The sequence below is a fragment of the Salmo salar genome, chromosome ssa14 (genome assembly GCF_905237065.1).
Source record: "Salmo salar chromosome ssa14, Ssal_v3.1, whole genome shotgun sequence".
Lineage (NCBI taxonomy): Eukaryota > Metazoa > Chordata > Actinopteri > Salmoniformes > Salmonidae > Salmo > Salmo salar.
In genome coordinates this window covers 79,368,413-79,380,777 of record NC_059455.1, presented here as the reverse complement: position 1 = coordinate 79,380,777, position 12,365 = coordinate 79,368,413, and the positions used below count along the sequence as shown (strand labels likewise).

Below are 12,365 nucleotides of genomic sequence, written 5' to 3'. Positions count from 1 at the left end.
CAATTAATATGCACTACATGGTCAAAAATATGTGGACATCCCTTCAAATTAGTGGATTCAGCCATTTAGTTGCTTACAGGTGTATAAAATTTAGCTCACAGCCATGCAATCAACAGACAAACCTTGGCAGTGGAATGGCCTGTTCTGAAGAGCTCAGTGACTTTCAACGTGGCACCATTTTAGGATGCCACCTTTCCAACAAGTCAGTAGGTGAAATTTCTGCTCTGGTCAACTACGTGCTGTTATTGTGAAGTGGAAACGTTTAGGAGCAACAACAGCTCAGCCGTGAAGTGGTAGGCCACACAAGCTCATGGAACGGGACCACCGAGAGCCGAAAAGGCATAAAAATTGTCTGTCCTCGATTGTAATACTCACTACCGAGTTCCAAACTGCCTCTGGAAGCAACGTCAGCACAATAACTGTTCGTCGTGACCTTCACAAAATTGTTTTCCATGGCCAGCAGCCCCACACAAGCCAAAGATCACCATGCACAATGCCAAGTGTCCGCTGGAGTGGTGTAAAGCTCGGCACCACTCTGGAAATGTGTTTTCTGGAGTGATGATGATTCTGTGCTTCCAACTTTGTGGCAACAGTTTAGGGTGCAAAGTGAGGTCCATACAGAAATGGTTTGTCGAGATCGGTGTGGAAGAACTTGACTGGCCTGCAGAGCCCTGACCTAACTCAGTAACACTTTTAGAATATTGAGGTCGTATGAAAACATTGTCCAACCTAATGTCCAGGGACAGAAAGTCACACTAGAAAAAAGAAAGGCACGAGAGACAGATACAGAGAGAGAGGAAATGCATCTAAAGGCAGCAGCGTTGGCCGGGGGGGGATGTCGTCGGGATGAATTGGAACGCAGACTGCGAGCTAGGCCTAATCGCCCAACATGAGTGCCCAACCTCACTAATGGAAGCAAGTCCCCGCAGCAATGTTCCAACATCTAGTGGAAAGCAATCCCAGAGAGTGGATGTTATAGCAGCAAAGGGGTGACCAATTCCATAATGTATGTAAACTCAGCAAAAAAAGAAATGTCCCTTTTTCAGGACCCTGTCTTTCAAAGATAATTCGTAAAAATCCAAATAACTTCACAGATCTTCATTGTAAAGGGTTTAAACACTGTTTCCCATGCTTGTTCAATGAACCATAAACAATTAATGAACATGCACCTGTGGAACGGTCGTTAAGACACTTACAGCTGACAGACGGTAGGCAATTAAGGTCATAGTTCTGGAAACTTAGGACACTAAAGAGGCCTTTCTACTGACTCTGAAAAACACCAAAAGAAAGATGCCCAGGGTCCCTGCTCATCTGTGTGAACGTGCCTTACAGGCTGACTACACCGCTCGTGTTGCGTGCGCGAGCGTTGCAAAATAAATGTAGAAATCTATTTTATTCAATTATTGCACCCACACTGCTCGTGCGCGCCAACCATTGTCTGTGTTGCCAAGGGCTAAAATAGAAATCAGTTCTATTTCTAACGCAGATTGCGCTGCAAGTCCTGCCTCTCCCATCTCCTCATTGGTTTATAGAAGCAGGTACACACGTGCCATCTCCTCATTGGTTATAACCACGTGGGTGACTGAAAGACGAACGAAGTCAGTGGCGGTAATGCACCTAATTTATGAAAGTTGCCAATCGCAATATAAAGTCAAGAGAAGAAAAAGCCTGGAAGGAAGAGAGATGACTAGAAACAATTCGATTGACCGTTTTATGTGTGGATTAATTGCCAGAGTAGAGGACCTTGTGCATTTCAGGTAAAATAACAACTCAATGTTTATAACCCAGGACAAATTAGCTAGCAATAGCAAGCTAGCTAAATAGGCCAAATTAGCTAGCAAGTGCAAGCTAACTAGCTAAATTGCCATAAATGTTTAATGCTTTTCGACCTGTTCCCAAATTAATATAATTGGTTCAGATTTTGTTTTGATATTTTAACCTGTGTGTCGTGATCGCGTTTGGTGTGGGGGGACAAAATAAATGTATGCACGATGGCGCACGATGGGGCACGCACGCAGCCGGTTTGGGTTCCGTGTTATACCCTGACTACAGTGCTTGCGTTGCATGCGCGAGCGTTGCAAAATAAATTTAGAAATCTGTTACTCAATTATTGCACCCACACTGCTCGCGAGTGTCTGCGTTGCCAAGGGCGAAAATAGAAGTCCTTTCTATTTCTGACGCAGATCGCGCTGCAAGTCCTGCCTCTCCCATCTCCTCATTGGTTTATAGAAGCAGGTACCCACGTGCTATCTCCTAATTGGTTATACCCACGTGGGTGATTGAAAGACGAACTGTGTTGCCGGTCATCGTGGTAATACTATGAAAGTTTAGATGCCAATGACCATATAAGTTAAAAGATGAAAAAGCCTGGAAGGAGGAGAGATGACTAGAAACGATTCGATTGACCGTTTTGTGTGGATTAATTGTCAGAGTAGAGGACCTTGTGCATTTCAGGTAAAATAACTCAATGTTTATATCCCAGGACAAATTAACTAGCAACAGCAAGCTAGCTCAATAGGACAAATTAGCTAGTAAGTGCAAGCTAAATAGCTAACCTTCCATAAATATTTTATGCTTTTCGACCTGTCCCCAAATGAATATAATTGGTTCAGAGTTTGTTTTGATATTTTAACCTGCGTGTCGTGATCGCGTTTGGTGTAGGAGGATAAAATAAATGTATGCACGATAGTGCATGCGCGCAGCCGGTTTGGGTTCCGTGTTAGGCATGCTGCAAGGAGGCATGAGGACTGCAGTTGTGGCCAGGGCAATAAATTGCGATGTCCGTACTGTGAGACACCTAAGACAGCGCTACATGGAGACAGGACGGACAGCTGATCCTCCTCACAGTGGCAGACAACATGTAACAACACCTGTACAGGATTGGTACATCTGAACATCACACCTGCGGGACAAGTACAAGATGGCAACAACAACTGCTCGAGTTACACCAGGAGCGCACAATCCCTCCATCAGTGCTCAGACTGTCTGCAATAGGCTGAGAGGGGCTGGACTGAGGGCTTGTAGGTCTGTTGTAAGGCAGGTTCTCACCAGACAACACCGGTGCTGAACCAGACACGACTGGCAAAAAGTGCTCTTCACTGAAGATTCGCGGTTTTGTCTCACCAGGGGTGATGGTCAGATTCGCGTTTATCGTCGAAGGAATGAGCGTTACACCAAGGCCTGTACTCTGGAGCGGGATCGATTTGGAGGTGGAGGGTCCGTCATGGTCTGGGGCGGTGTGTCACAGCATCATTGGACTGAGCTTGTCATTGCAGGCAATCTCAACGCTGTGCATTAGAGGGAAGACATCCTCCTCCCTCATGTGGTACCCTTCCTGCAGGCTCATCCTGACATGACCCTCCAGCATGACAATGCCACCAACCATACTGCTCATTCTGTGCGTGATTTCCTGCATGACAGGAATGTCAGTGTTCTGCTATGGCCAGCAAAGAGCCCGGATCTCAATCCCATTGAACACGTCTAAGACCTGTTGGATCGGGAGGGTGAGGGCTAGGGCCATTACCCCCAGAAATGTCCGGGAACGTGCAGGTGCTTTGGTCTAAGAGTGGAGTAAGAACGGGCAAATCTGGTGCAGTCCATGAGGAGATGCACTGCAGTACTTAATGCAGCTGGTGGCCACACCAGATACTGTTACCTTTGTTCAGGGACACATTATTCAATTTCTGTGGAAATTGTTTAGTTTGTGTCTCAGTTGTTGAATCTTATGTTCATACAAATATTTATACATGTTAAGTTTGCTGGGAAAAAAACGCAGTTGACAACGAGAGGACATTTCTTTTTTTTTTTTTTGCTGAGTTAAGTTCTGTCCTTGAGCTGTTCTTGTCTAATGATGTTCTGTTATGTTTTAAATATTAATGCCCATATAATGAGATTTGACAAGGCCATGTAGTGTATTTTGTGTGAAATGTTTAATTTTGTGAGAAGCTCAAGTTATAGATGTAGAATAAAAGACATGATAGCTTCTTTACTTCCTGGAATTTATTGAAAGTTACTTAACTTGTCAGAAGGGAGGGACTGGAATACAAACAAATAAATGCTGTTATGTTGAAAATACAGTAGAGTCAATTTATTTTTGCAATAACCAAAGATAAACAATCAAATCACACTAACACGAGTCACATTTGTTTTAAGCGATGGCCGCCAAGTAGTCTTTCACTTCTGCGGGTGACAGTCGCCTGAAGCCGGCTTCATTGCAGATCCCCACTTCAATATTGTCTTCGGTCATCTGACCCTCAAAGCTTTCCTGTGAATAAAATATTGCATTCAGGATTCTGCTCATGACTGAAATGTAAGATCACCACGAGGCTGGTCTCTTAATAAACATGTGTCTGACATCAGGAACACATAGAAGCCCAGCAGGAGAGGCTTTCAAGAGAGTAACTCACCTTCAAAGTCAAGATAGCTGTGTGAATGGCATCCTCCAGTTCCAGGTCCTCATTGTATCTGAGCAAGACATTAAATTTACCTCAAATTTATATAAAGGGTTACAAACAGCTGCAGTTTAACCTCAACTGTTGTGAATATGGTGCCAATTGGACTGGGGGAGAAATAGATTGAAATACCTTTTCTCAAGGAATGTTTTACCATTGACATAGTTCTTCCCCATAGCAGTTGCTTTCCATGCGAAATATGCTCCCTGAGTAGAGAAATCAAACCATGATGTCATCATAATCTCACAAGAAATACAGAAGGCAAACATGTTCAGATAGCAAAATGTGATAACGAGCCCTTACAGATGGATCAGACTGGAAAAGGTATGGTCTGTCCTCATCCCAACCAGCGATCAGCAAGGATACTCCGAAAGGACGGACACCCCTGCAGCAATAGACAAAACATTTAAGCCTACATGAAACAAATTGACTCCCTCGCGAATGCCCTCATTTGTTTTTTTTACATTAATTGAATGATATCAGATTAGAATAGCTGATGGAAAAGCATTCCTCATTAAACTGGTTGAGAGAATTCCAAGAGTGTGCAAAGCTGTCATCAAAGCAAAGGGTGGTTACTTTGAAAAACCTCAAATGTATTTGACACTTTTGGTTACTACATGAATTCATACGTGTTATTTCATAGTTGATGTCTTCACTATTATTCTACAATGTAGAAAAGAGTACAAAATTAAGAAAAACCCTGGAATGAGTAGGTGTCCAAACTTCTGAATGGTACTGTATACAGACAGAGTTGAAGTTGGAAGTTCACATACATTTCTTTCATCACATTCCCAGTGTCAGAAGTTTACATACACTCAATTAGTATTTGGTAGCATTGCCTTTAAATTGTTTAACTTGGGTCAAATGTTTCAGGTAGCCTTCCACAAGCTTCACACAATAAGTTGGGTGAATTTTTGCCCATTCCTCCTGACAGAGCTGGTGTAACTGAGTCAGGTTTGTAGGCCTCCTTGCTCGCACACGCCTTTTCAGTTCTGCCCACATATTTTCTATAGGATTGAGGTCAGGGCTTTGTGATGGCCACTCCAATACCTTGACTTTGTTGTCCTTAAGCCATTTTGCCACAACTTCGGAAGTATGCTTGGGGTCATTGTCCATTTGGAAGACCCATTTGCGACCAAGCTTTAACTTCCTGACTGATGTCTTGAGATGTTGCTCCAATATATCCACATCATTTTTCAGCCTCATGATGCCATCTATTTTGTGAAGTGCACCAGTCCCTCCTGCAGCAAAGCACCCCCAAAACGTGCTTCACGGTTGGGATGGTGTTCTTCGGCTTGCAAGCATCCCCCTCTTTCCTCCAAACATAACGATGGTGATTATGGCCAAACAGTTCTATTTTTGTTTCATCAGACCAGAGGACATTTCTCCAAAAAGTACAATCTTTGTCCCATGTGCAGTTGCAAAACGTAGTCTGGCTTTTTTTATGGCGGTTTTAGAGCAGTGGTCCAACAGTGTTTATACTTGCGTACTATTGTTTGTACAGATGAACGTGGTGCCTTTAGGCATTTGGAAATTGCTCCCAAGGATGAACCAGACTTGTGGAGGTCTACAAAAAAAATGTGAGGTCTTGGCTGATTTCTTTTCATTTTCCCATGATGTCAAGCATAGAGGCACTGAGTTTGAAGGTGGGCCTTGAAATACATCCACAGGTACACCTCCAATTGACTCAAATGATGTCAATTAGCCTATCAGAAGCTTCTAAAGCCATGACATAATTTTCTGGAATTTTCCAAGCTGTTTAAAGGCACAGTCAACTGAGTGTATGTAAACTTCTGACCCACTGGAATTGTGATACAGTGAATTATAAGTGAAATAATCTGTCTGTAAACAATTGTTGGAACAATTACTTGTGTCATGCACAAAGTAGATGTCCTAACCGACTTGCCAAAATTATAGTTTGTTAAGAAATTTGTGGAGTGGTTGAAAAACGACTTTTAATGACTCCAACCTAAGTGTATGTAAACTTCCGACTAACTGTACACACACACCTGTTCTGAAAGGCCCCAGAGTCTGCAACACCACTAAGTAAGGGGCACCATGAAGACCAAGGAGCTCTCCAAACAGGTCAGGGACAAAGTTGTGGAGAAGTACAGATCAGGGTTGGGTTATAAAAAAATATTCAAAACTTTGAACATCGTACAGAGCACCATTAAATCCATTATTAAAAAGTGAAAGAATACGGCACCACAAACCTGCCAAGAGAGGGCCGCCCACCAAAACTCACAGACCAGGCAAGGAGGGCATTAATCAGAGAGGCAACAAAGAGACCAAAGATAACCCTGAAGGAGCCGCAAAGCTCCACAGCAGAGATCGGAGTATCTGTCCATAGGACCACTTTAAGCCGTACACTCCAGAGCTGGGCTTTACGGAAGAGCGGCCAGAAAAAAGCCATTGCTTAAATAAAATAATAAGCAAACATGTTTGGTGTTTGCCAAAAGGCATGTGGGAGACTCCCCAAACATATGGAAGAAGGTACTCTGGTCAGATGAGACTAAAATTGAGCTTTTTGGCCATCAAGGAAAACGCTATGTCTGGCACAAACCCAACACCTCTCATCACCTTGAAAACACCATCCGCACAGTGAAGCATGGTGGTGGCAGCATCCTCATGCTGTGGGGATGTTTTTCCCCATCGGCAGGGACTGGGAAACTAGTCAGAATTGAAGGAATGATGGATGGCGCTAAATACAAGGAAATTCTTGAAGGAAACATGTTTCAGTCTTCCAGCGATTTCAGACTGGGACAGAGATTCACCTTCCAGCAGGACAATGATCCTAAGCATACTGCTAAAGCAACACTCGAGTGGTTTAAGGGAAAACATTTAAATGTCTTGGAATTGCCTAGTCAAAGCCCAGACCTCAATCCAATTGATTATCTGTGGTATGACTTAAAGATGGCTGTACACCAGCGGAACCCATCCAACTTGAAGGAGCTGGGGCAGTTTTGACTTGAAGAATGGGCAAAAATCCCAGTGGCTAGATGTGCCAAGCTTATAGAGACATACCCAAAGAGACTTGCAGCTCTAATTGCTGCAAAAGTTGGCTCTAAAAAGTATTGACTTTGGCAGGGACGAATAGTTATGCACACTCAAGTTCAGTTTTTTTGTCTTATTTCTTGTTTGTTTCACAATCAAAAATATCTTCAAAGTGGTAGGCATGTTCTGTAAATCAAATGATACAAACCCCCCAAAAATCTATTTTAATTCCAGGTTGTAAGGAAACAAAATGGTAAAAATGCCAAGGGGGTGAATACTTTCGCAAGCCACTGTATGACTATCTTTTTCAGCCAATTTCAGTCTTTGATATATGGCAGACCAACAAGTTCCCTACCTTCTCCCTCTTCTACTTTCCACCTCCATTTTCACAATAATGCTTCAATCAGTTGGTTGTAACTTTGGATTGAGCAAACATTCCCATATATTTTCCATAGCAGCACATGACATAACTCCACCATTCCTATTCATAATAAAAAATAAAATGTATTCCATAAAGAAGCTTTTCAGTATATTTCAGTTTAACAATAATATTTGTTCTGTCTTTTCTGGAGAATAAAATTGAAATTACCTTTGTATGGCTTGTTTAAAAACAGCGACTTGAACAAAGTTTCATTTTCAAATAATAAAAATGAGAAGTTACCTGTATAAAGGCAACAAAAAAAATTGAACAAAGGATGAGCCTTTCTTAGTAATCTACTGGAGAACCAGTTCGGGTTTAAGTGTATCAGTGAAGCTTTTAGTTAGAGGTTTAATGCTTTATAATTGAATTATTTCAGCCCCCCAAACTCATATTCATTATATAAATAGGTACGTTTACATTTTCTGGCTTAGAGTGCCAAATAAAGTATATTAATATAAATATTATTTGCTCATATGAATTAAAAAACAAGTAAACTGATAGGACTAAAGAGTTAATCAATGTGATTTTTTCATAAATGGTTATAGAATCTTGTCTATTTTTGCTAACTTTCTATTGAAATTGGTTGTGGTCAGTTCATTTATATCGTTAGGAATATGAACACCAAGTGTGTCTACGTCACCACCAGCCCATTTTATTGGTAAACTACAAGGTAATGTAACATTTTTGTATTTTAACGATCTAATACCTAATATGGTAGTTATCATAATTGGGTACTTAACAGTCAGAAAACAAACAACAGTTGACTTTTAGCCTACTCCATACCCTGATTGTGTGTATTCCTGCATGACAGAAGCCACCCTCTGAACAAGCTGAGCTGTGGGGATGGGCTCCTGGTACACCAGGAAGTACTGCTGGGCTAACTTCCTGGCTCTTCGGAGCAGCACCCTGCCAACACAACAAAAAGCATCTCTCTAGCTGCACATGTAGTCATTACAGTCAAGGACTGTAAATTTAGTTCACTTTGTTTATTTACCTTATTTGATCATGTACACTGTAAGATGTATGATCTCTTAAATAGGCCTATTCTTTGAAAAACAACAATGTGCCTATGAAGTGGCCAGTATACTAGAGTGCCTAGGGAGTGTCATACAAATAGTACATGCTATGTGTTTAAGTTCAATTCCATTAAGCAGGAGGTCTCATTACCTGTAGTCAGGTCCCATGCCACTGTACACCATGCCGATGTGTTTGGTTATGGGCTCCACTTTGTGAACACTGGTCTCGTCGTACAGGATGGACTTCTGTTTCTTTTCTGTTGCCAAGACAACTCCATTTGAGGCTGGAAGGGGAACAAAAATACATGAAAATTCAAATGCTTGGAATCAGCTCTCATTAGGCTACTTGAGAAGGTGATATTGAAAGTTGAGTAATGACTTGTACAACCCTGATTTGATTAATTGGGTGGGTACTGATGAATGAAACACTGAATAAACAGGACACGTTTTGGTTCGGAGAGCATTTTCACTAACATGCTACGAAAAAGTCACTTGGTATCAAAGTGGCTTTAAAAGTGTTACACGAATAAATAGACAGGGTGGATGTAAACAACCTGCATCAAACTGCTGTTTTTGCTAGCTACTTACCTTTGATTCCCACAGCGGGAGCACCTGCGGCCACAGCTGCCAGGGCATATTCAATTTGGACCAGTTTCCCAGAGGGGCTGTTGGAAAAAGGGAATATATGTAATTCAATCTTAGTTACAACCATTTAGCTAACTTAACTAGCTAGCTAAATATCTCACTAGCTAGTTAGCTGTGTAGCCAAAACCCGAATAGTTGTGTCTATGTAGCAAGCTAAGGTTAGCCAGTTAACGTTACACAGTAGTTATGGGGATTGTATCTAACTTGTTAACACCAAAAATAGTTAGCAACTGTAGTACACATATTCTGACATTAGCCTACATTAGACATGTTAACTATCTTAGAGATTAATTAGTTTACGATAACTAGTCAGTGCCTTCAACTCAACAGTTAACGGTAGGAAGCTAGTTAACTAGCTTACATTAGCTGAGCATTAGCAACATCGGCGTGACACTGCATCTCTTGTAGTGTTGCCTCAAGTGCATTTAATGGCCATATAGTAAGAGCAATATCACAACTATTGTAGAAAATGTCTTCATGGTAAGGTGTTAATTGAGTACAACTTGTGTTGCTACGCAGAAATATATTGTTCTTTTAAGTTACCTGAAAGTAGTGAGGGAGAAGCTGTATCCTCGTTCAGCCATTGTTGATCTGTCTTGGGGAAAGCTTTGCTGGACGGACCAGATGGCGGAAATGAGCTTCATGAAGTTCCGCTCATTGCTCTGTTTGTTCTTCGATGAGGTTTAACAGCGGTTGGCATCCAATAAATAATGCATTACCGCCACCTACTAGATTGAAGTATAACTCCCTTAAACTTTCCTTGAAAATATAAAATAAAATAAACAAATACCAGTGGTGTAAGGTAAAAAATACTTTAAAGTACTACTTATGTAGTTTTCTGTGGAATCTGTACTTTACTATTTATATTTTTGACAACTTTTACTTCACTACATTCCTAAAGAAAATAATGTACTTTTTACTCCATACATTTTCCCTGACACCCAAAAGTACTCGTTACATTTTGAATGGAAAATGGCCCAAAATGGTCCAATTCAAACTGGTCTAATTCACTTATCAAGAGAACATCCATGGTCATCCCTAATGCCTACACAAATGCTTCGTTTGTAAATGATGTCTGCGTGTTGGAGTGTACATTTGATCAATTCCATTTACTTATGATACTTAAGTATATTTAAAACCAAATACCTTTAGACTTTTACTCAAGTAGTATTTTACTGGGTGACTTTCACTTTTATTGGGGTAATTTTCTATTAAGGTATCTTTACTTTTACTCAAGTATGACAATTGGGTACTTTTTCCACCACTGTAAATACCCTACTATCTAACCCTACACTCACCAACCTACTCCACTATTTAAATCGATCTAGTCCTCCCTCAAGCCAACAGCCTGAAAGGACACTCTTCTGACGTCAAGTCTCGTACACCCAAATACCTCTCTGCAGCTGCCACCACAACTCCAATTTTCTGCGACTTACGTTGATAACCACTGCAATAAACGCTACAAATTCAATCTTACTGAAGCATATATCACTTGTTGGTCTATCCCTCTGTACTGGTACAGATCCCTCGCCCTTGACCCATCTTCATCTACTTTCTTCACTGCCTCAGCATACGACAACTTCTGCACTAGTCTAACCCTGGAAACCTCAACCCGCGTCTCTCGTACCGGAGATTTCTGATCCTCAGCCCCATGGCTACCCCTACAATTAACACATACCACTGCTTTCCCCAACGCTACACATTCATTTGACTCATGCTCTATATATCCTAACACCTCTTCTGCGGGCAAAGACTCAACATCAAAACTCAAAAGAACAGACAACGACTCTTCTGTTTGACCACTCACGCCACTGTCTGCGTCGCACCAAATGACTAGCATCCCAAACACCGGGAATCATTCCCTTCAGTTGGTCAGCTTTCACATTTACCACTACCCCAGTAATCACTCCTTTCAATGGCGCCCTTTTCTTGAGAGCAAAACAATTCACACCTCTTGTCCCCATTCTTTAACGCGGAGCGCCTGCTTCCTCTGACCAGCAGAAACACAAACAATTATCACAAGACCACTTCTGGTTACCTTCACCGATTCCACAGTACCCAACTCTCTTTTCACCCACCCTGAAACCACAACTGGATCAGCCAAAAGGCAAGGATCCACTTTTCCCAAAAATGTCACTCCCAACGTCAGACTCATCTTTATCCTGACCATCGGTGCAAGCCTCGGGCTCCCGAGAACTTCCCCACACCTAACCCCTCCGATACTTCGCCCTCACTCACATTTCTCCTCCTGTCTTCGAACCGGTGTACAGCTCACCCGGTTTACACTTTCTACCATTCTTCTTTATCAATCTCCCTTTTCCCCGCCATTTGTAACCGGTTCAAGCTCATCCTCTTCCTCCTTATGTCGAACTTCCTCTGCTTCACTTTATCGCTACATTCCTCCTCCGTTTTCCAAGTATACGTCTCCTTATGATAATACTGCACTTATTCTGACATACATATTGTTCTTGCACTCTCCAGAGACACCATTTTATCAACCTACTAATTTCTCTACGAAACATGCACATAACTTTCAGATGATCCCCTGAATTAATAAATATACTTTGTTTACAAGTATTAATACATTTGATTGGGATTTTATATTGCGTTGTTTTGTTCTTGTGGTACCGGGGTTTTGTCTGTCTGTGGATGTTTCCAACGAAGCCCAAAGGCCTACAGATGGCGATATAGAGTTGTTTAATCTTACCGTCAAAAGCGAATGGCGGGGAAAAACTGGAAAAATACATAGCTACTTTCTTTATGAAACACTATTTTCCACCAACATGCTACAGTCAAAAGATTTGTACAACCATCTGTGCTACAGTGGCTAATGCTAGT

At 41.7% G+C, this 12,365-nt stretch overlaps 1 protein-coding gene across 3 annotated transcripts; it reads right to left on the bottom strand.

The window, feature by feature from the left end:
* Positions 1–3,984: 3,984 nt before the first annotated feature.
* On the bottom strand, positions 3,985–11,884 carry LOC106570382 (proteasome subunit alpha type-2). 3 transcript variants are annotated; one of them, XM_014142647.2, is made up of 9 exons: positions 11,766–11,884; positions 10,071–10,255; positions 9,471–9,547; positions 9,034–9,166; positions 8,650–8,772; positions 4,755–4,836; positions 4,584–4,657; positions 4,407–4,464; positions 3,985–4,264 (listed from the first exon to the last, which is right to left on the bottom strand). In XM_014142647.2, exons 2-9 carry the CDS (start codon positions 10,169–10,171, stop codon positions 4,148–4,150), a joined length of 765 nt encoding a protein of 254 aa, XP_013998122.1. In that variant the 5' UTR covers positions 10,172–10,255; positions 11,766–11,884; the 3' UTR covers positions 3,985–4,147. The 3 variants fall into 3 exon arrangements, with proteins under 3 accessions (XP_013998122.1, XP_013998121.1, XP_013998123.1); XM_014142646.2 differs by having other exon boundaries at positions 10,071–10,286; positions 11,766–11,863; XM_014142648.2 differs by having other exon boundaries at positions 10,071–10,252; positions 11,766–11,847.
* Positions 11,885–12,365: the final 481 nt, after the last annotated feature.

What these genes read in the sequence shown, in the direction of transcription:
- LOC106570382 (XM_014142647.2), bottom strand. Translation starts at nt 10,171, where the DNA reads ATGAAGCTCATTTCCGCCATCTGGTCCGTCCAGCAAAGCTTTCCCCAA. An exon ending in TTCTCCCTCACTACTTTCAG is followed by an intron (nt 9,548 to 10,070) that starts GTAACTTAAAAG and finishes TTTTTCCAACAG; the next exon opens with CCCCTCTGGGAAACTGGTCC. An exon ending in AAAACATTCCTTGAGAAAAG is followed by an intron (nt 4,465 to 4,583) that starts GTATTTCAATCT and finishes TGTCTTGCTCAG; the next exon opens with ATACAATGAGGACCTGGAAC.